General features: G+C 37.0%; 1 protein-coding gene across 2 annotated transcripts; it reads right to left on the reverse strand.

The window, feature by feature from the left end:
* Positions 1–10,468: 10,468 nt before the first annotated feature.
* LOC131679166 (alpha-taxilin) lies at positions 10,469–22,035 on the reverse strand. 2 transcript variants are annotated; one of them, XM_058959799.1, is made up of 6 exons: positions 21,916–22,035; positions 12,757–12,890; positions 12,064–12,461; positions 11,862–12,008; positions 11,626–11,806; positions 10,469–11,569 (listed from the first exon to the last, which is right to left on the reverse strand). In XM_058959799.1, exons 2-6 carry the CDS (start codon positions 12,847–12,849, stop codon positions 10,721–10,723), a joined length of 1,668 nt encoding a protein of 555 aa, XP_058815782.1. In that variant the 5' UTR covers positions 12,850–12,890; positions 21,916–22,035; the 3' UTR covers positions 10,469–10,720. The 2 variants fall into 2 exon arrangements, with proteins under 2 accessions (XP_058815782.1, XP_058815781.1); XM_058959798.1 differs by lacking the exon at positions 21,916–22,035 and adding an exon at positions 13,286–13,351 and having other exon boundaries at positions 10,471–11,569.
* Positions 22,036–22,186: the final 151 nt, after the last annotated feature.

The raw sequence follows: 22,186 nt of genomic DNA on the forward strand, positions 1-22,186 counted from the left end.
TTTTAAAAACCTATTATTGTTGATGGAGAAACGCGAATAACTTATGAAAAGGTCGTAACAAAACAAAATAATTGTGTTGTTAAAACAAAAGTTAAAATATCTCGAGAACTACTACATTTCAGAAATTTTTTGTTATGAGCATTTCGATTTAAAATGGCATATAGAACTATATTCAAAAAGAAAATTGTATTTTTGACTGCAAATAGTATAAATTATAAAAATATGTCAAAAGTTGTTGTTGGAAAACTTTTTTATTGAAAGCTTCTCCATGATCCAAATACACTGAAAAAGTTGCATTTACGTTTTTAAAACGATAAACATTAGATTTTTGAGATTTTATGATTGGGTAACGCGAATAACTTTTAAAAAGAGCATAATTACGCGAATTAATTGTTTTTGATGGAGCAAAATTCCGAATATCTCGAAAACTATCACATTTTGGAAGATTTTTGTTAAATGTATTTTGATTTTAAATTATGCTTATAATTATATTCTGTAATAAAATTACAGTTTTGTATGTCAATTAGTAGGAAATGTAAAAACATGTTTGAAGTTATTGTTAGAAAAACTTTTTTACCGATTTTTTCTCCATCATGCAATCACCTTCAAAATGTTTCCTTTCTCTTTAGATTTTTGTTGACAAAATATAAAATTTTTGAAAAATGGGTTTTTTCGCAATTTAATTTTTTAACAGAAATTTTTATTTTGTTGAAAAATGACAACATTTTTTTCAGTATATATTTTTTTCGGATAGAAGTATTCATTCCCTGTAACTCGTTCTCAGATAGTTTTGCTGTATAAAATACGGTAATCGAACAATAAAAATTTGAAATTCATACACGTGGGAACGCTTACGCCCTTTTGATAAGTTTCTCTTGAGTCAAAATAATCTTATTACCTGTGGAAAATATTTAGTCTTCCATGCCGGTGAAATGTGTAAAGTTTCATCGGAATCTAAGATGGTCGGTCACGATTTTAAAGATTTTCGGACGGATCTTCGTGGAATTCCTCAGAGGCGTCCATCGTTCGCACTTTTTTAAAATTCGGTCACTTGAAACAAAACAAACTTTAGCACGAGGCGCTTGGTCAAATTGAAATTAAACAAACTTTAGCGCGCGATACCGGGAGCGAATGCAAAACACGTCCACACTTATTGACGACTAAATTTGGAATGTGTGTATTTACAAGAAATCTTAATCTTACATTCACATTTCATAACTATAAGGTGCATAAAACCCGATTCTATAACAATACGCACATATAACTTTGTTTGTGCATACATAGTTTATACAGTTTACACATAGAAGGTATGTGTGCGCGAGATAACATTAGCATTTCTTCTTCATATGGATTTTAAGTGGTTTGAAACAAATAGAATTAACGTTTGGAGTGTTATCAGTGCAGGATCCTTACATGTATTCGCTGTGCATGTGTAGACTAGACTAGACTAATAGAAATAAGCAGTAGTAACTCTATAGCACCTTAAGGTTCAAGTTACCGTTTTTAAGCATGTGTTAGAATAGAACGCTTGGTAGTGTGCGTAGGAAAATTTGTGTTCAGCTTTGCCACCGGATTATCCATATAAACCTTTTTAAAACTCTAAAAGAAGAATATCTGTCGATTTATTAGATCATCACGATTCAATTCATGCAAAATACCTGTTGGAAAAACCATCGGCTTAGCTGGATGGTGCTTTTGAAAAAGTGGCTGTGGTTTTTTCATTGCGCAGTTGTGTTGCGTACCCCCGCTCGGTGTGGTAGTGTGATAAAAAATCACAGCCACTTTTTCAAAAGCACCATCCAGCTAAGCCGATGGTTTTTCCAGCAGGTATTTTGCATGAATTGAATCCTGATGATCTAATAAATCGACTAATATTATTCTTTTAGAGTTTTGAAAAGGTATAAATGGATAATCTGGTGGCAAAGCTGAACACAATTTTTCTTACGCATACTACCAAGCCTTGAGGTAACTTGAGCCTTAATATAACTGCATGGGGCACATTTTTTCGTGACGTTACAACGATTTGACGAATCTTCATTCGACAAATATATTATAACTTTATCAAATGAACGCCTACATAAAAACTTATTACAGATTCAGAAAGTGGACAAAATTTCACGAAAGATTCAAACGACATAAACTGAATATACTAGAAGAAGATTGTTTTATAACCGAGAATGTAACGTGACGTTAGACGCGTCACAAATTAGAACTTTCAACGCATTTCAATAAAAGTCAAATCATCAAATTCCAGTATATTCAGTTTATGTTGAGTGAATATTTCGTGAAATTTTGTCTACTTTCCGAATCTGTTATAAGTTTTGCTGTAGGCGTTCATTTGATAAAGTTATAACATATTTGTCGAATGAAGATTCGTCAAATCGTTGTGAACGTCACGAAAGAATGTGTCATAGTATAGTTTTTTCCTTGATCTGACATGAAGTGTACAAATGTAACCTACAGGGTATCGTGAGCCAATAAATTACAAATACAATTACAAATTATTACGCTATGTAACTATGTTTCTCCTTGTTAAATTATATAAATTATACCATAGTTATCTAATGAAACCCAAGATTAAAAATAAGCATAGCAATTGTAGGTTAGGCTTAAGGTACATTAAATTCCTGAGATGGATACATAGTTTCATATGTACGGGTGAATGACCATCTGGTTAAAACCCTCAATAAACAAATTACAATTACTTATTTTCATACAGGAGCTAGATTCGGACGGATTTTCCGGGATACTCGCTTTTGGAACACACTTGATGATCTGGCTTGCTCTCAACGCATTGTAAATACCATCCGCCATCACAGTACAATAATACACAATAGAACTAGCTAAACTTGTCCAGCAAACCGTACAATAGATAATGGTTAGAATTGGGGGAATTACGCGATTTTACATACTTTTATCATTTTCATCTGTTAATGGTCGGTTTAATGTATCACAAATTACTTATTTTTGAACAATAAAGTATTGATTTTATCACTAGATGTGCAATATAAAATTAGGCAAATAAAAAATAAAGTACTCACTCCAGCGACACGATGTATGTCAGTACATAGGTCTGCATTTGAAATGGTAGTACATAGCTCTTCATTTCAATCAGCTTTCAATTCTTGGTTCAATTCCTAAAAAAAACTTAGATGTATAATTATGAAATATTGAGATTAGTGATTCCTTACGTTTACAGACATGTAGCTGATAAAGACGATGTAAACATTGTTGAAGACGTTGTACTATACCTCCATTGCAACATGTAATGTACAGGTAGTGCCTGTTCTTCGAGAATACTTCATCGACCATGTTATCTCCCAGGTTATCAGCTTCAACTGTATGTCGTTGCTGCAGATTCAGTGGTTTGTTCAAATGAATGGTGATGTTCTGATATAAAATGTTTTGTTTACAAAGTATATACAGCGATGCTGCGAATTAGTGCATATTCGCCGATCAAATTGGTTAAGGTTTAATTTGTGCGAGACACTTCGGAATAATACTTCTTAAAGTTTTAACGATCTGCTGACTTTCGTAATTTATGACGGTAACGTAATTGTTCAGGTTTCTGAGGAATTAAGATCGACCAACTTAACCTGAACCAAGAGACGTACTACAAAATAAACAGTTCGTTCATTTTACTTCCAATTGATGTTTGCAGAAAAAGTAGCTACTCTCGTGACGGGGAAACGGGCACACAACGCAAAATTATATTCTTCTGCAGATTTGATTACTGATTAAATCACTTGACGCACCTAGCGTAAATGCACGGTCGATTGATCCGACAATGTCCAACTAATCACTAACACCAGATATAATTATTGCAGGCCTAAATTTTGTTACCAATTCACAAAAATCCATTATTCTTCCGTAGCGGATATCTTCGACATCGTCCAGCTCCATTTTTTTCACCGCTATTTTTTTTTAATGAAAATTACGGCTAGAAAGACATCACCGTGCGATAGAACGCGAAATTAACTTTTGCGTGGGGGAATATCCGTAGCCGAGCCGTAACAAAACCGATTAAACACAGCCTGGACAGCTGAAATTTTTTTTCCTTACTAGGAAAGCGAAGAACAAAAAAACGCAGTGCATCCGCGCGGTGACTATGCAAAACTGATAAAATACGCACACTCAATGAGCGAGAAAGAAAATATTCGATCAGCACAAACGCAAATCAAAAAGCTCTCTCTTTCACTCTAATGGCTCGGAATGGGAACGTCAAATACAAACGCCATATTGGAGCACGACGCGCACGATTTTCGTTGCACTGGGTGAGAACTGACATATAAGCACAGAGAACAGACATATAAACTATAACAAACTTTACTGAAAAACCTGTGTAAACATTTGAATGAAAATATGATGAAAATCACCATCACATACAGATTCGCATGCATGGATCACCACTGTATCCAAGTTTGCACGCAACGCCCGCATAGTGTTTGCTGGCCGATCGTAGCGCCGGCTAGTGGCAAATTTGCTACTTGGTGGTGATATTTCAAAACGACAGTTTTATTTCTTCACGCAGAAAAAAAATAGTAAAGATATACAAATTTTGGTTTCAAATAACAATTTTCCCGTTTGATATAGTCACGGTCTATAGAGAACAGTTGCGCAAAAAGTGAAGTCAAAAAAAAGCCTACCTATCGAGCACAATTGGAATCCATCTCTGATACCTCTGCAGCAAAGTTGGATTCTAATTTTGCTCGATAGGTAGACTTTTTTCGGCTTCACTTTCTGCACCGTCGCTTTGAAATAACAAAACTTGCCACTGGCTGGTGGTACGATCGGCCAGCAACCGCTATACGGGCCATGCATGCAAACTAGGATACAATGCACTATGGTCCCAAAGCTGTATTTAGGAAGACAAAACTGTTTGCGCCTAAACCGTTGGTTTTAGATATATAGTATCTTCGGCAAACTTTCTTAGAACTTTCTTGCCGATTTTTTTATATTAGTAGAATTAGGGTGGTCCTTGTCGTTATGGTGTTCAAAGTATCAACTTCTTAGATATGTAAAATTCAGCTACATAATGTTTTACAAAGTTATAAATCAATTAAATTTATGCAACTTTTCTACAGAAACTATGTGACTATCTCTAATGGTTCATGTGCTATGATTTTTGCAATATTTAAGGTAGGGTGGCTCTTTAAAAATTGGTTTTCTATTAATATCTTTTTCTGTGTTAATTTCTTGCTAATGCTTTGTTCTAGAGATTTTTAGAACTTTTGTAAATACACTCAAGTTTTTTTTTACGCGGTTTTTTTTTGCGCGGTATTTTTTTACGCGGTTTTTTTTTACGCGGATTTTGAAATTTACGCGGTTTTCATTTACGCGGATTTTGAAATTTACGCGGTTTTCATTTACGCGGTTTTTGAAATTTACGCGGTTTTCATTTACGCGGTTTTTGAAATTTACGCGGATTTTGGAATTTACGCGGTACCCATCAATGAGGTTCCCTTTATCGCGGATTCTTAAATTTAAGTGGTCTTCATTTACGCGGATTTTGAAATTTACGCGGTTTTCATTTACGCGGATTTTGAAATTTACGCGGTTTTCATTTACGCGGATTTTGAAATTTACGCGGTTTTCATTTACGCGGATTTTGAAATTTACGCGGTTTTCATTTACGCGGATTTTGAAATTTACGCGGTTTTCATTTACGCGGTTTTCATTTACGCGGCTCGTATCCCCCGCGTAAAAAAAAACCTGAGTGTACACATTTTTGCTGCAGCAATAAAGTTTCTAGCTCTTTTGTTTGCATAGTTACAGGCGATTTTCAAAATATAAATGGTTTTTTTCAAAGCTATATATGTTCCAACATTGCAAATGGATTTTCAATATTTTAATTTCATTTGAAAGATCGGAACTTTTCTAGTTTTTGGTAAAAAAATGCGAGAGCGTTATTTCTGTAAAATAATTAATTTTTGAAAATGGTGTATTTTTCAACAAAAATCGTTCATAACTTTTCAAATAGACGAGATAACAACTTTGTTACTTAAGCAAAAATATTCGCCATACAAAGTTCTAAAAGTGCTGCAAACAAACTATTTACGATAAATCAATGTCTGAAGTGACAAATAAGAAATAGTGATTTTAAGGGGTCACGTTTTCATCGCTCAATCTCTTATGGTACAATCAACTGAGAAATAGTCATTGTGTGTGATAATGCCGAATGTCAGGGCAATTCTATTGGATTTGTAAACGTTTTTGAAAAAACAGTCTACATCTAAATGGTACAGTGGATTTACAGTAATGTTGTCTGCAAACTATCGTTAATTCTAAATCGGCCAACAAAAATTATCTATGCTCACTTAAGTAAATCCTTTTTGGTTTGGACTAGTGCTCAAAACGAGTGCTAGAAAATGCTTTTGTTCACGTCTTGTTATCTTAAAATAAAATCTTGAAACGAGTTTGTTATTCATAGCAGCGGAAATTATTGTATGCTTTTCCAACATTTATGCAATGTTCGAAACTATAAATTAATTATCGACTATAATGACGGCTGTGGGTAAGTTAAGGAAAGACTCTCAATTTTTTGTTACTTCAAAACAAATAAAAGTAAGAGGTCTGAAAATCGCTAACCGCGAACTGGTAAAATAACTCATAAAGCATAATTCCCCCCTATATAATGCATGGCGGTTGCTTCATTGGCCACGTAATAGATAACTTTTATTTAGAGTTTACTATAGTACGCTTTTAACACTATTGTAAATTCACACTAACATGTAGTTGTACGGTAGAATGTAGTGTCACATAGATGTCAATAGATTTTCTGTGATTTTTGGTATTATCACACACATTGACTATTTCTCAGTTGATTGTACCATAAGAGATTGAGCGATGAAAACGTGACCCCTTAAAACCACTATTTCTCATTTATCACTTCATGCATTGATTTATCGTCAATACTTTGTTTGCAGCACTTTTGGAACTTTGTATGGCGAATATTTTTGCTGAAGTAACAAAGTTGTTATCTCGTCTATTTGAAAAGTTATGAACGATTTTTGTTGAAAAACGCACCATTTTCAAAAATTAATTATTTTACAGAAATAACGCTCTCGCAATTTTTTCACCAAAAACTAGAAAAGTTCCGATCTTTCAAATGAAATTAAAATATTGAAAATCCATTTGCAATGTTGGAACATATATAGCTTTGAAAAGAACCATTTTTGTTTTGAAAATCGCCTGTAACTATGCAAACAAAAGAGATAGAAACTTTATTGCTTCAGCAAAAATGTGTATTTACAAAAGTTCTAAAAACCTCTAGAACAAAGTATTAGCGAGAAAATAACACATAAAAAGATATTATTAGAAAACCAATTTTTAAAGAGCCACCCTACCTTAAATATTGCAAAAATCATAGCACATGAACCATTAGAGATAGTCACATAGTTTCTTCAGAAAAGTTGCTTCAAGTTGATTGATTTATAACTTTGTAGAACATTATGTAGCTGAATTTTACATATCTAAGAAGTTGATATTTTGAACACCCTAACCACAAGGACCACCCTAATTCAGCTAATATAAAAAAATCGGCAAGAAAGTTCTAAGAAAGTTTGCCGAAGATACTATATATCTAAAATCAACGGTTTAGACGCAAAGAGTTTTGTCTTCCTAAATACAGCTTTGGGACCATAGTGCAATGGTGATTCACGTATGCAAACTTGTATCCGATGGTGATTTTCAACGTATTTCCATATAAAACTTTGCACAGGTTTTTGTGAAATGTTTGCTCGAGCTGTCTACACGACGCTACCAGCGAAATACCAGTGCTGATTCATTGATGATGAGACCTGCATCAACGCGGATTTTGAGCAGTTGTAGGGACAGGGTTATTTCACAAGTTTTCTGCGGATGACCGTTTCAAACAGATGAAGCTGTCGAAATTGGTTTCGAAGTACCTGATGTGGCAGGCAACTTGCGACAAACGTAGATAACCATCACTGATCAGAGGCATCATGAATGGCGAGATTCATAAAATAGAGTGACTCCAAAAACGATTTTTGCCGTTTGGGAAACAACGCGATCAAAACCGTTGTTTCGGCCCTATTTGGCTTCATGCTCAGAACCGTGTAGCAATTAGGAATCAGAATATATTGGCTCATCTGGAACGTACCCGTATGTAATCGGGTATTTGAGCCATGCCATGTCTTCTCATTATTTTCCTGAGTGGAAGGAAAGGAGTCTCTGATTTTCAGTCGTTCAAAGACGGTGTCATCTATGTAAGAACAGCCATATCGCGATTGCACTACTCCTGGAAAATTGCATATCAGATATGAGTTTCCGTAATCGGATTCATAAAGATCACATGAAAATGATTCAGCGCGCTAAATAATTGCTATGTGATAATTGAGTTTGCGATGGCCGGTCAAAGCCATGATCAGCATGCCAAAGTGTTGTTTCGAAAAATGTAAGAGGTTTTTTGAAATCACTGGACACGCTTTTCTCAAAAAAGCTATTGTTAGACGACAAGTTTGTAAATTGCACCAATAGCTACTGTGCTCGATTGAAATTGGCAAAGCAGATTCGGAACCAACAAAATCAATCTCTGCGCCTACTCTGGCCAATTCGTCGGCCCATTCATTTGCAGTAATACCGGAAAGTCCGGGCACCCAGGCGTTGACAATGCTTAGTTCTTCGATTTGGGTTCGACACACAATCACAAACCTGAACCGTGGTTTGTCCGTGCTAAGGACCTTGATTACAGCCTGACTATCGGAGCAGAATCTTCGAAGTTTATTTTGCGGGAAACTCTGTGCAGATTTCTGCTTGGAATGTACAGTACAGTATCTATCTAGCGAGTTAGACTGTTCCAATCTCATTTCACAACAGTAGACACCAGCACGTCCCTTCATCAGAGAGCCGTCAGCGTACCAGACCCCTTGCGTTTGTTGTTATCTCTCCATATAGCCAAACAACCACTCCTCTCAAGAACAGGGGCGGCGAAACTTTTTAAGCCCGAGTGGGTAGAAAGCATAGGATGAGGCGTCCTTTAGTAATGATTTTTTTCCTTTTCGCAATGCACACTCTTACATTACATGCACATTAAGTCACGTTCGCTTATGCAATTGGAATTGTGGTACATCGATATTTTCAAATGTGTGTAGTGCGAGATACTTGCGTTGCACATCTAAATTTTTTGAAATGGTTCAAAATTTCGAGTGGGCAATTACCCACTCGGTTATTTTCGAGTGGGTAGTACTACCCATACTACCCACGCTTTCCGCCGGCCCTGCTCAAGAAGGAATCTTCACATGGAATGTCCTGTAAGGAAAACTACATGTGAGTGTAACTATCGCTGGGAGCAAGGATATCTTCATCCCATGTAATCATTTGTGATCACAGGCATTTATGACTGGTAGCAAGATCAACATGCCCCAAAGCCCAGTAACTTGCAGTCTGTATGCACGTGATAGTGCTTCGAGTTTGAGGTGCATTTGTAATGGTTTGTTATTTAGAAGTGCCTCAAGAGCAGCAATCGGAGTTGTGGTGAAAGCACCAGTCAACGCCATGAGTGCCATTCTCTACAGATGGTTTAACTTTGGCTGGACCGTCATTACATCTCCCCTCTGCCATCACACAAGGTATCTGTATGACAGTTTTGGACGCACAATTGTCGAGTAAATCCAATGGATGCATTTAGGTTTGAGACCTCAGGTCTTTCGAAAAAGTTCATCTACACTGCCCAGTAAGCAGACCAATTCAGTTTGGAATCCAATATAACTCCAACGTAGTAGCTCAGAATCAAACTGCAAGGGATGAACTCCGGTTGTTATTCGCTTCTTCCTGAAAAGAATCATTGAAGTTTTATTTGAATTTACTGATAATTTAAATTGTCTACACCACTGTTCGAAAGCTATTAATGCTTGTTACATTAAGACAAAGATTGTTTCGATGCAAAATCCAATAATTGGTATTTGGTAATCGTCAACAAGGCCGTAGCTTGGAAATCCAAGCTCATTGAGTTTTCTCAATATGCCGTCGGCAACCAGGTTCCACAGCAAAGGTGACAGAACGTCACCCTGAGAACAACCGCAAATACTCAAAACTTAGTAAAGAAGTGAAGATTAAAGAGAAAGAACTTAGTAGTTAAATTAGTAGGTTCAACGGACTGTCCAATCAATATTTCGTTCTGTGAGAAGTTTTAGTAAGGAAATTAAAGATTCGATGTTTATTAATATTGACTGTTCCGATTGGAATGATACTAACATGTAAACGGTGAACATATGATCTAAATTGATGCAGACATTGTAGCCATTCTGCCCCCTGTGGTCATCTAACACAATCCCCTATTACTCAATTGACGTATTCCTTCCTTACTGATATTTTCGAAAAAGATTGCATCCCTACCCCTTGGTTTCATCTGGTCAGATTATCATGACAGTACCAAACATTGCCCTACAAAATTATGATCGTCCTAAACACTAACCTGGCGGAATCCGTTGCTAGTAAGCAGTATAAAATAAGTTTTTTTTTAATCAGTACATATTTTATTGAATGTTACGATTGTTTCATGGAGCTCAGAAAGTAAAACGTAGACACGAAAAATTAAAACTAAAACTTGCACAAACAGAAAATTGCTTGTTGGCGGTTATGAATACATCGGACACTACAAAGGTGATGATGAAGTCAAAATAAACACCTAAATTTCACGGATCAAAAAATAAATAATCAAAACTAAACAAAACAGTTTGACTGGCATAAGGTTGATTGTCTACGTTGCAGCAACCGCTGCCTGTTGAACTTCTTCTGCAGTGTTTCCAGAGAATACTGCTTCCGAGCTAGCCGTCTCTACCTCCTCAACAACGGGAACAACAGTCTTTTTCTCTTCTTTTGTTTCCACCAAAGCTTCATTTTCTGGCAAAGTTTCTTGCGTGCGCTCCAAGGATTCCCTATCCCCAGCCGCGTTGTCTTCAATCGAAGGAACCCCTGTTTCTTCCTTGTTATGTTGAACGACTTCATTTTCCGCAGGCTTTTCTTCATTGATCTTTTCTTCTTTGCTTTTCGGAGCGACTCCATTCTCTACGGGCTTCTCTTCATTAGATTTTTTAGAGCCATTCTTACCTTTTCTATCTTTCTTATTCTTTTTTCCTTGCTGCGCCTGTCCATTGTTGTCTGCTGTAGTTTTTCCATTGGCTAGCTCTTCACCATTTTGCAACGTGTTTGCTTCAGCAGATTGTGATTGAAAAGCACTCAATTGTCCCTGGAGAGCTGCCAAATTCTCCTTCAGTGCTGAACAATTTTTGGTCATAATTTCCAAACGATCGTCTTCCTTCTTCGAAGGTACGGACACCGGTTCCGGTTCTGGCATTTGACATGGAACTTCCACAATCTCCGGAACTTCGATGTTGTTCTGCTTCAATGCCCCGAAGTAAGCAGTTCGTTCATTTTGTAGCGTCCGGCATAGTTTCTGCAGCTGAAATAGCTGCCGGGCTGTTTTCATGATGTGCTCATCTCGAATTTGCTTTTCTGACGCCAGTTCCAGTAATGCGGCGTTGCTTCGTTCCCATTTGGACTTCCACGTGGATGTTTCCTTTTCCAAGGTTTTGATTTTTTTCGACATCTGTGGGAAGGTGAATATTATTTAAATGGTCCACTTTAAAAATAATTTGATGTTACCTTTTCCATATCACCCTTGTAACCGACAAAAATAGAGTGACTCTTCTTAAGGGAATCCTGGAACTCGCCGTATTTGTCGGAATACATGTTAACTTGCTCACGCAGATGCACTTCCACCATTTGCAGGTCCTGCAGCTGCTTTCTCACTTTTGTCAGCTCGGTGATAATAATTTCCTTCTCACTGAAATGTATTGAAGGATATTACAGATTTTATGTTATTCAAATATAAAACCTACGCCAAAAACTTTTCCTTCTCTGCAGCACTTTCCATTTGAGCTTTTGCAAGCTTCGCTTCGTTCAACTGAGTTACTAAGTCCATCTGCTTGTTCATCTTGTCCATCTGTTGATCTCTCAATTCATATTGTTCCAGGATAAATTTAAACCTGAAAATGAAATCGTTAGTGTTAACAGATCATCAAATTAACTATCAACCCATACTTCTTAGCCATTTCCATGTTGTCTTCCTTCAGTTGCAAATTTTTCTCATTATTCTCATTCATCACACTCTGTATCTCATTCAACGACTTCTGAAACTTGGCCTGCGTCTCCTTTCGCTTCTCTTCCTCCTCTTTAATCTTCGTCAAACTCTCGTCCTTGATCATGCGATTTTGCTTCTGCAGCTCTCTGCACAGCTGCTCCAGCTTGCTTTTGGTCATGGCTACTTTGCTGTGTTCTAGAATCATACTTTCGCGTTCCTTCTTGCTTGCCTCTAGACTTCGCTCGTACTGCTTGTGCAGCGTAAGCAGCCGTTTGTTCTCCTTCTCCGCATCGATCAGCCGTTTGTGGACGAGGTTGAATTTTTCCTCCAACGAAAGACCGTTCAGTTGTTTATTTAGCTGGGTGGGAGAATAGATTCATGAAATCACATTTTAGTCGATTATGACGCATTTCTAGTTAGAAATTTGTGCAACTTTTAACTATTCACCAACTCTCAAAAAGGCGATGGGTCACAAAGACCCGACGTATTACAATTCTTGAGTTGAAATGATCGATTCTTCTTTCTTATACTACATTCGAAAAATTAGTTTCAATTTCAGCGGGCTTCAAAGACGGTGTTAATTAACGCTAGCTTTCCTTCGCAAGGGCTCAATTTTTATGTCTTCTCAGGCAAATCTAAAACAACAATGGTACCTGTTCCTGGATCTTAGCTTCTCGCTGTTTGTCCTCTCGCATCTGTTTCTTTAGCTCAGCCGGGTGTCGTTCTGTACTGCTAGTGGCTTCCATGATTTTGCTGTTTCAATTCCAGATGTTCACAAATTTTATTCCTCGAAGAGAAAAATGTTTTATTAGCCTCGAAAGTTTATTAAATCGATACTTTTGATGGGTTCACTACGTAGCAAGAAAAATAACCGCACACAAATCAACTGCCGAGCATATTATGTGAATAATATTGTGATAAATTCCGTGTAAAAACTAAATTTCTCACGGTAGCAAACATATTCGTATAGTTTCTAGTTTTGGATCAACTCCAAGGCGTAACCAAAATAATTGTGGGTGTGACTGCCGATTGAGGCAACCGGCTACACATAATATGGATAATATATTTGTTGTATGTATACTTCTAGCATTCGACAAAGATTGCAATGTGTAGCTTGATATTGAAAAACCTTTGAAATAACTTGAAAAGCATGAGAAAATTAAAAACTTTAAACATATTTACCGCTTTATATATGTTGAGTCTTGCGGCTTCTTACATCTGTCACAAGCATAAAAAATATAAACGAAGCATGAACCGCATGAACTTTGTTTAGATTTCATAGTGCCGCCTACAGTGCCAACAAGCAGGAATGAACTGTAAGTGATGCCAGTACACTCTCAAACGCTCTCAAATAGTTTCAAAATTCTGCACGCTACCAGAAAAGAACCTACAGAGTAAGTTCTTTTAACTTAAATTTAGGTACTTTTGAGCTGTGCGTCGCTTTCGCACTTACCCAGTTAAGCTCAGCCGGAAATGAACTGGAATTCTGGCTGGTTCCAGTTCGTATTCCGGCTCCAGTGACACAACCGATTCTAACTAGAATCGGTTGTGTCACTGGAGCCGGTGCACGAACTGGAACCAGCCAGAATTCCAGTTCATTTCCGGCTGAACTTTACTGGGTATTAGTGTTGTCAAAAACAAAACGAGAGATTCGACTCAGTCGAGGTCTTCCCGGTCAGCGTGGCAAGCAGAAAGTTAGCAAAAGTTGAGCAAAGCGAAATTGATGCTGGCAGAGTTTCTGCGAGCATTTTGCGCAATTTATGCGAGAATTCTGGCAACGAATTCGCTCAAATGCAACAACCGTTTCTGACAGAAGCGGTTAAACCAACCGATGCTGCTCACTTTTATCCAGAATCCAGCAAGAAATATATGGCCAAGATCTCTGTACGCTTCCTGCCACATCTTTGTCAGATGTTTTGCTCGATTCGTGCTAAATTCTACCAGGTAGGAATTGCCAGGATTTTTGCACAGTTTATGTCCGAGTTATGCCAGGGTTTAGCTCGGTTCCTGTCAAAATTTGCCACAAAACGCGAGCGAAACCGAATTCGCCCTAGCTCAGCTAACCCGACAGGATACGCGCAGAAATCTGACAGGGCTGCCAAACAAAGACTTACAGAAATCTAGCAGAGCGGTCTCTGCCAGAAAATTTTCTCACTGGATCCGTGCAGTAAGGTACTTTTAAGTTGTTTGGGGTATATTCAAAATTAGGTAAATTCAACTCAAGGTTGAGTTATTATTTTTGCCGTAGTTAAATGGAAACTACCTTCAACACGGTTTACCTAATTTTACCTTCCTGCATGATACCACGAGATTGAGTCAAAAGTACTGAATTTTAGGTAGTTTTTCGGTGGCGATAATAATATATTTAGACACTCGTTTTCACTCCTGGTCGTTGGTAAGTAGGTTGCCAAAATAATAATCTGTTTTCACACCGGTAGTTGTTATTATAGTTACGTTACATTTTTTGCAATCATGCAATAAAGTATTTTTTTAAATTTTTTTGATTATATGGATTTAATTCAGTGAAAAAATATAGCTAGAAAGTTAATTATTGTTTGAATGCAAAAAATGTTCGTACCATTAATTTTGCCGATTAAAACAATAAACATTGTATAATTAAATTCAATAAGATATGTTTTGTTCAAATATGTTAAAATTTTCTATGTAATAATAATTATGAGAAGAATTCTATGAACTAATGTTTGCCCGGAAGTTATTGTCTGAAGCACATACTACGACGGTTCCGAATCAGGAGTGCAATGAAGAACATTTCATCCTAGATATCACGAACAGACTTGCGATGGAAAAGCTTTCCAGTCATTCAACGATTGTTTTGCGGAACCAGTTTTTACGAACGGTTTCGAAGACTTTCGTTTTTTTGTATTTCGATGCCTTTGAAGAGGAGATAATATTGACAAAATATTGAAAAGCCAGAGAAAGCTGGGTTTTACTAAATTATGCGAAAGCCATCTGACATACGTCCATCGGACGCTACAGTCAAATATATTCGGATGGGAGAAATTTGCGCATTAATCTATGTGAGAATCCTGCTATACCCCAGATAATAGATGTTTTAACAGATTTTTACATAAATTTTTATCCCAAATGTCCGTCATCTGTGATAATATTGCAAAGAGTATAGTTGGGTAAATATATCTGCGTTTATGTTCAAAAGCGATTTTGAATCGCAGAATAGTGAGCTTATTCAGGAATACTTGGTACTCTGGACTGTACCCACTCGAAATGGAAACATTACTGTACAACTTGGGCAGAATAGTATACAGTAAAACAAAAATAATGAAGTGGTAGCATTTTATGCGTGGCTTCAATAATGATATTAACTTGCTGAAGTAAACTGCGTTGTTTTCCGAGGTTGATACACGGAGTACGTTGATATAGTCATCACATCTCGTCTAACTTAGAACTAGAATCAGGAATCAGTAATGGTTGGCTCAAATGGCACGTTCCCAGTGTAGATCCGAGCTTTGTGCTTAAAAGACAATTATCAAAATTCACGTTGAGGGGGAGTTCCAAACAAATATTCACCAAACACATCTAGTGCTCGTGAACAAAAGGAGTATTGTCATCTCTTTCATGACAGCTGTGAACTGCGCTGAGCCAACAATAGTTTCTCCGGACATCAGCAAGCAACAACTAGCCGCTAGCCGGCGCTACTATCGGCCAACTAACTTCCAGTAATCGGTATACGGATCTTGCGTACACCCAGTAAAGTTCAATCGGAAATGAGCCGGAATACTGGCTGGTTTTAGTCCATATTCCGGTTTCATTGATAAAACCGATTCTAAGTAGCACTGAAGCCGGAATGCGAATTAGAACCAACCAACATTCCGGCTGAGCTTAACTTGTAGTATTCCGGCGCCAATAACACAACCATTTCCAATTAGAATCGGTTGTATCACTGGAGATGGAATACTAACTACAACTACAACTACTTCAAGAAATAAACATTAAGTGCGTACCCTGGGGCAAATTGGTACACACGAATTTGTGGCAAATTGATACAGTATATCAATTTAATCCAACATTTTGTCATCGATACAGTAATTCCAATGATGGTATCACATTATCACTTACTGTTTAAAATTATAAATTTGGTTCCAATTTATCAGTATGGCAAATGACAACACGGAATCTTGCTTTCAATCAATGGTCCTGCGGGGTAGTGTAAAATTCCTAACCAGAATTTAATATGGTGAACACTTTTAACTCAAACAATTTGAAATTCTATTAGAGCTTCGTCTGTTAAATGCATCGCTTTTTACGATGCGATAAGCTGATGTATCAACAATTTGGATAAAATTCTCGAAGTAAGTCAAAAACTATTGAAACGAATTAACAAAAGTTATTATCGTTGAATCATAGAATATTTCAACATTGTTCGACGTGGAATTCTTCTAGCAAATTTGTAATAAAATTTGTTGCAACAATCAATTTTATTGTCCAACAATAAATTATATAGTTAATTAAAATTTCGTGTTACTGTTTCTATGAGCAATATAAGAAATGCTTGAATGTATTAAAAATATCAATTTTTATAATGTTAAGCACTACCGTCCAACCCCGTCAACCCCGCCATCTCCTTTTCAACAAAATAAGTGAATTTTGAAGTTTTATGTAGAAAAGTTAAAATTTATTGATTTTGTATTGTAATATTAGACTGTAGTATAAATTATTGTTAAACTACTGTTTTGGTACAGTGAAAACAATGGCTTTTAGTCAACACATTATTAGGGTAGTGCATTCACGTTCATATATTTCACTATACACCACAACACCATATTATCCCCCGAAAATATGATGAACCACCGCCTGAAACTAGATGGTGATGATGTAACAGGTGTAATCTGTGTCCGGCCAAGTTCTTTTTAGAAATTCTTTTCTGAACCAAGCGCTGCAGAGTACGTGGCAAACCATTATCGTCGTTATCTTCCACTTACTTCTGGACCTGAATTAAAGACTTTTGCACAAGAAAAATTCTTTCTTTCTGAATCTTACTTTCCGCAGTTCTATTTGTTCGCAGCGTTTTCTCATACATTCCATGCAGATTTTTGGTTTTTTTATTTGACCCATCAATCTGATCCTGGGACACATCATGACAGCTTAACATAATGCTACATATTCCAGTTCAATCCAAGTTGCTTGGATGCACTCATTTTTACTTTCACGCAGTAAACATACAGCATGATTATAAATATGTGTTATTGAATTCAAGCAAATACTGTTCATATCATCAAACGACAAAATAATTGGTGTGAATCGTGTGAATCAAGGTTTGAAAATATATTTTCATTAAAACAACAATAAACTTTTAGTTTCACTAATTCCGTTGTAATTTCAGTAAACTTTGAATAAGGATGGCGACGGTGGTTGAGTGGTAAGCTTGACCGCCACTCATTCCAATTTGCCTGGGTTCGATTCCAGCCGAGGTCGTTGAGATTTTTCTGAGGTGAAAAAATCTGTGGTCACGTCTTCCTTCAGAAGGGAAGTAAAGCCGTTGGTCCCCGGTCTATGAGTTTGGTGGATCGATATCTACACGCAAATGAATTATGCATGTTTGATTCTATAAATTATTTCTTCATTTTCCATCGATAAAAATTCTTTATTGTGAACCAAGGAATTTTTTAAACCAAACTTAATTTTTTGGTTAGATCAACCAAAATATCTTTTGAATCAATCTTACAAGTTTTGTTATCTGTGCTTTTCGAAGATCGACAAAATTATTGTTTGTTCCAAACAAATCAGTGATTCTAACAAAAACATGCAACTAATTGATTCAAAAGGACTGAATGCATTACATCAACAGTCCTTGTTGAATTGAAACAAATAAAAAATAAAAGTTGCTACGAAGAAGAAAACTTTTTCCACGTGCGTCAATGCTGGGGAAATTCGCTATTTTTAAATCAAGGAATCAGATTTCGGTAAATTCTTATAGTGCTCAGATTTTCCGGACTCGAAGGGCGCAAGTGCAGCTTGAAAATAATCATGATGTCGCACAAAGGTTAGTGAATAAATTAAGTCGAATGCACACGGTGCGTTTTATGGTGCCTTCCTCTATTCCAGGACTCAAACAAAACACGCTGTGTGGCTTAAAAACGACTATCGCAGAACTGAAAACACGTCACCGCACCAGAGATAAATAATACCCGTTCGAGAGGGCAGTTTCCTATACTTCACCATCTCTGGTCCAAGAGGAAGACACAGCGTATTCGTGCGCCTTCTGCAATCTTTTTGGAAAAGCCGAGACTCTGAAGCACTACATTATAGCGCATATCTGGAATAAACCACGCGCACGGCCAATGGTACTACATAAAGGGACGGTGATTGGAATCGTATGCGCTGCATGTAATAAAATTTCATTTCATTCCAAGCAAACCTACTCCGGAACAGGTTTGGAATCCCTTATGGATTCTCGCTCAAATGCAACAAACGATTGAGTCGGAATCGGTTGTTGCCTTTGAGCTGGAACTCCTAATGAATCCATTCAGAATTCCTAACCGATCCCGGAATGGGTTTGACTGGGCCATACTGCATCCATTCAGGATTCCGAAGCGGTTCCAGAATGATTTGACTGCGTAAAAGTAATGCGTTTGTAGCCTGTTTTTAGAGAAAGGCCAATAAGTCAATGGCAAGTATTTACTTTTGTGAGGTTCATTTGTACTGATGTTATCTGTTGTCAGCGAGTAATGGTTTGTTCTAAATTTGTCACCATGACAGTTGGCCTTTGGTTCCTATTAAAGAATAGGCATATTTTATATACAATAAAATTGGTTTTGCTTCAATATTTGCTATGCATTGATTCAAATATTTGTTATGTTTAAAACAATAAAAGATATTATTTGATTTAACAAAAATGTTTTTTTGTATTGAACATTTGACATGCATTGATCCAAATCTCGACAAACATATGATTACGGCCTAAAAGCCAACTGTCAAAATCCGCTTTGAATGGAAATTCCGGACAAACCGTTACGCGCCAATCACAGATGTTTATAGTAACCGAAAGAGAACAGTTTTCTCTTTCATAAACTGTTGTGAACTGTGTTCGGCTAGTAACGGTTTGGCCGGAATTTCCATTCAAAGTGGATTTTGACAGTTGGCTTTTAGGCCTTAATCATATGTTTGTCGAGAAATATTTTATTAGTTTTATTCAACAAAACGAGCTCATTGATTCAACAAAGTTGTTTGTTGTTTCGATTGTTGTTATGATAAAATCAATAAAAAATTTTGTTGGTCCAACTATTTTCCATGTTTGATAAATTCTTCAGAATTATTTCAACAATTTATTTATATAAACATGTATTTTTATTGAACACAGAACAACCTGGTAAAATTATTATTTCAACCCTCATATTATTTGACATTAAAAATTCGGCGTCGGAAAAGAAGAAGTGATCCAACTTCTATGGGACATTGCAAGATGACATCATATGAGTAAAAATGCCTGAAAAAATGACAGTTCAGCGAGCTTGTTTACATGGTGTTAGAATTCGAACCGAGTTTCTTGTACTGGGTTAAACCAAAAATTTTCTAAGTCCATGTAAACAAGCTCTCTGAGCTGTCAGAAAAGTGAGGTTATACATTTTCATGCAATGCTCAATACTCTTACTAACAAAAATATCCTCCTCCTGTGATACTTGTGGAGTGCGCAGTAGTATATACGGCCTCTAGCAAAAGCAAGTATCGGACTAACCATTCCTTCCCTTTCCTTCCGCGATCTACGTTCGGGCCTGGGCGGCGCCGGTATTGATCAATACTTTAGGATTACCAGGAGTTGCACATTGAAAGATGTTTCGCTAACCCCAAGCATAATTACCTACTTATTCTCTGTGTAACTTCACCTAGTCCAGATCGATAACGGAGTAGCAGCCAGGGGTGGTAATTTCAGTAAACTTTAAATAAGTGTTATTTAATTCAATCATCGCGAGACCCTATTTTTTACATTTTCCTTTGCTTTGCTTCCTTTCTACGAATAGCAACGTTGGCGTCAGTTGGAAGAAGTTGTCAAATATACGCACTCGCTATAAACCGAAACGATAAGTTTCCATTTACCAACCTGTTTACGAAGCGCCGGTGCGGTGTCGTTTTATGATGGCGGTTAGCAAATCGCTCTTACCCACGCTCCGGTGCTGTTAGTCTTAGGGGTGTTCGGCTAAGGCATTTTCTTGTGCAGATTCGTACTGTGAGTTAATATCTCAATCCTTTCTCTGTTTTTAAGCCCTAAACTATTGAAAAACAAATTTTTTTAGTTTGTTTCCTTTTAGGACAATAACACATCCAAACCCATGCGACTTGCACAACTCTATAGATTGCCTACTGTAAAGGCCCTAGTATAAAGGTACGCAAAGAGCGTGCAGAAAGTGAAGCCGAAAAAAGTACCCATCGAGCAAAATTAGAATCCAACTTTGCTGCAGAGGTATCAGAGATGGATTCCAATTGTGCTCGATAGGTAGGCTTTTTTGACTTCACTCTTTGCGCAACTGTTCTCTATAGACTGTGGCCTACCATAGTTTGTAGATGAAACATGGTATTGCAAGCTGCTAGCGGATTGCAAAAGTACCAGATCATGCTGTGTGAGGTGCTGTACCGGTTAACAATGAGGCGTAGGAGATATTTGCACACGTCATTTAGTAGGACAACTGTCAGTTTGTTGGTTGAATTTAATTTGTTTTTCAATTTAAGTCAGAAAAGCATAATTAAGGTTCAAAAATAATATGAGTGCACTCGTAAGGACACCCGCTATCAATACATATGAAAAGCTGACACAATTTTTTCTAAATTAAAGATCCCTATTGCGATATTGCAACTGGAGATACTGAGCGGAGTCGACAGACCTTTCTCGTCAAAAAAAAGAAATATGCTCAAATGCTTGATTTTTCATGTTCGGATTCATTCTGCTTTTTACCGCGGTGATTTGACGCCGCTAACTATTGAAAAAATTAATTCATCGAGAAGCCCAGTTCACCCTATATTATCATGTCTCATCTTACCTCATTTCCCCATATTATTACACCATTTTGGATGAATTTCTCGTGTGGAGTGAAACATAACGTGCTTCTAGAAAGTCGTTCCGGAATGATTCATTTCACTTTCCTTTTCATCATTTCGTTCTACTTGTTATCCTTCGTATGAAATTAATCTTAAAGATGGAACGCCGTAGATTTCCGTAAAATTCAACAATCACATGATAACGAACCTCGAAAATAATTATTCGTTAAGTTTAAGAATCAATATAAATTTACTGTTTTGTTTGTACTCTCTTGTATCCTACAACCTTAACTTGATGAAGCCTAAAAAACGCAGTTATTGGCCCAGGTTCGATGATGGGTTAACAACAGAAACATCGATGACCACTCTTAGGGGTACTGCGAACACTGTTTTGATGGAGCAGCTGCTCACTTGCCTTATTTGAATTACCAGTTACACAGAATCAACGCAATTCTTCAGATATTTTTTTCTCGAATAAATGTGGGATGACCAAATTCAACGCCGGTGATCTTGCTGCCGTTATTGGGAATGCTAATCACATTTTGCTCGAAAAAGCAATCCGACATAAGGATGATAATTAAGATAGAACCAAAAACAGTGAAAATCAAAACATTCGCACACCACTACCAATCTTTGCCACTTTACTAACACCGTCTTAACTCTGCGGTTAAGCTGCAAGATTTCCTCCGGGGCGGTCGCTCTAAATACAGTGCGTAGAAATTGCAACACGAGGCACAACTCGGTCGATTTTTCGCATCTTATATCGATTGATTTCTTTTGTTCTAGAATTATTTCGCAATACTTACAACGTTGATTCAATGTCGGCCGATGTTTATGATTGCTCCAGAAAAAATACACCTTTCCATTCAGAAAAACACATTCACCTTCTGCTGCCTCTTTCACTATCGACTGACACTAGGAAAATGGAAAATGCGTAATGAAAAGTCTAGTAGAGCTAAAAATAAATGTAACGCCTCTCATCATCATCATCGTATTCAAAAGAGTGGTTTGTTTTACTTCAGCAGGTTGACTTGGAAATCTAACCCATCTGCGCATGTGTCTGAAGGTGAATTTTAA

The sequence above is a fragment of the Topomyia yanbarensis genome, chromosome 2, assembly GCF_030247195.1.
Source record: "Topomyia yanbarensis strain Yona2022 chromosome 2, ASM3024719v1, whole genome shotgun sequence".
NCBI lineage: Eukaryota > Metazoa > Arthropoda > Insecta > Diptera > Culicidae > Topomyia > Topomyia yanbarensis.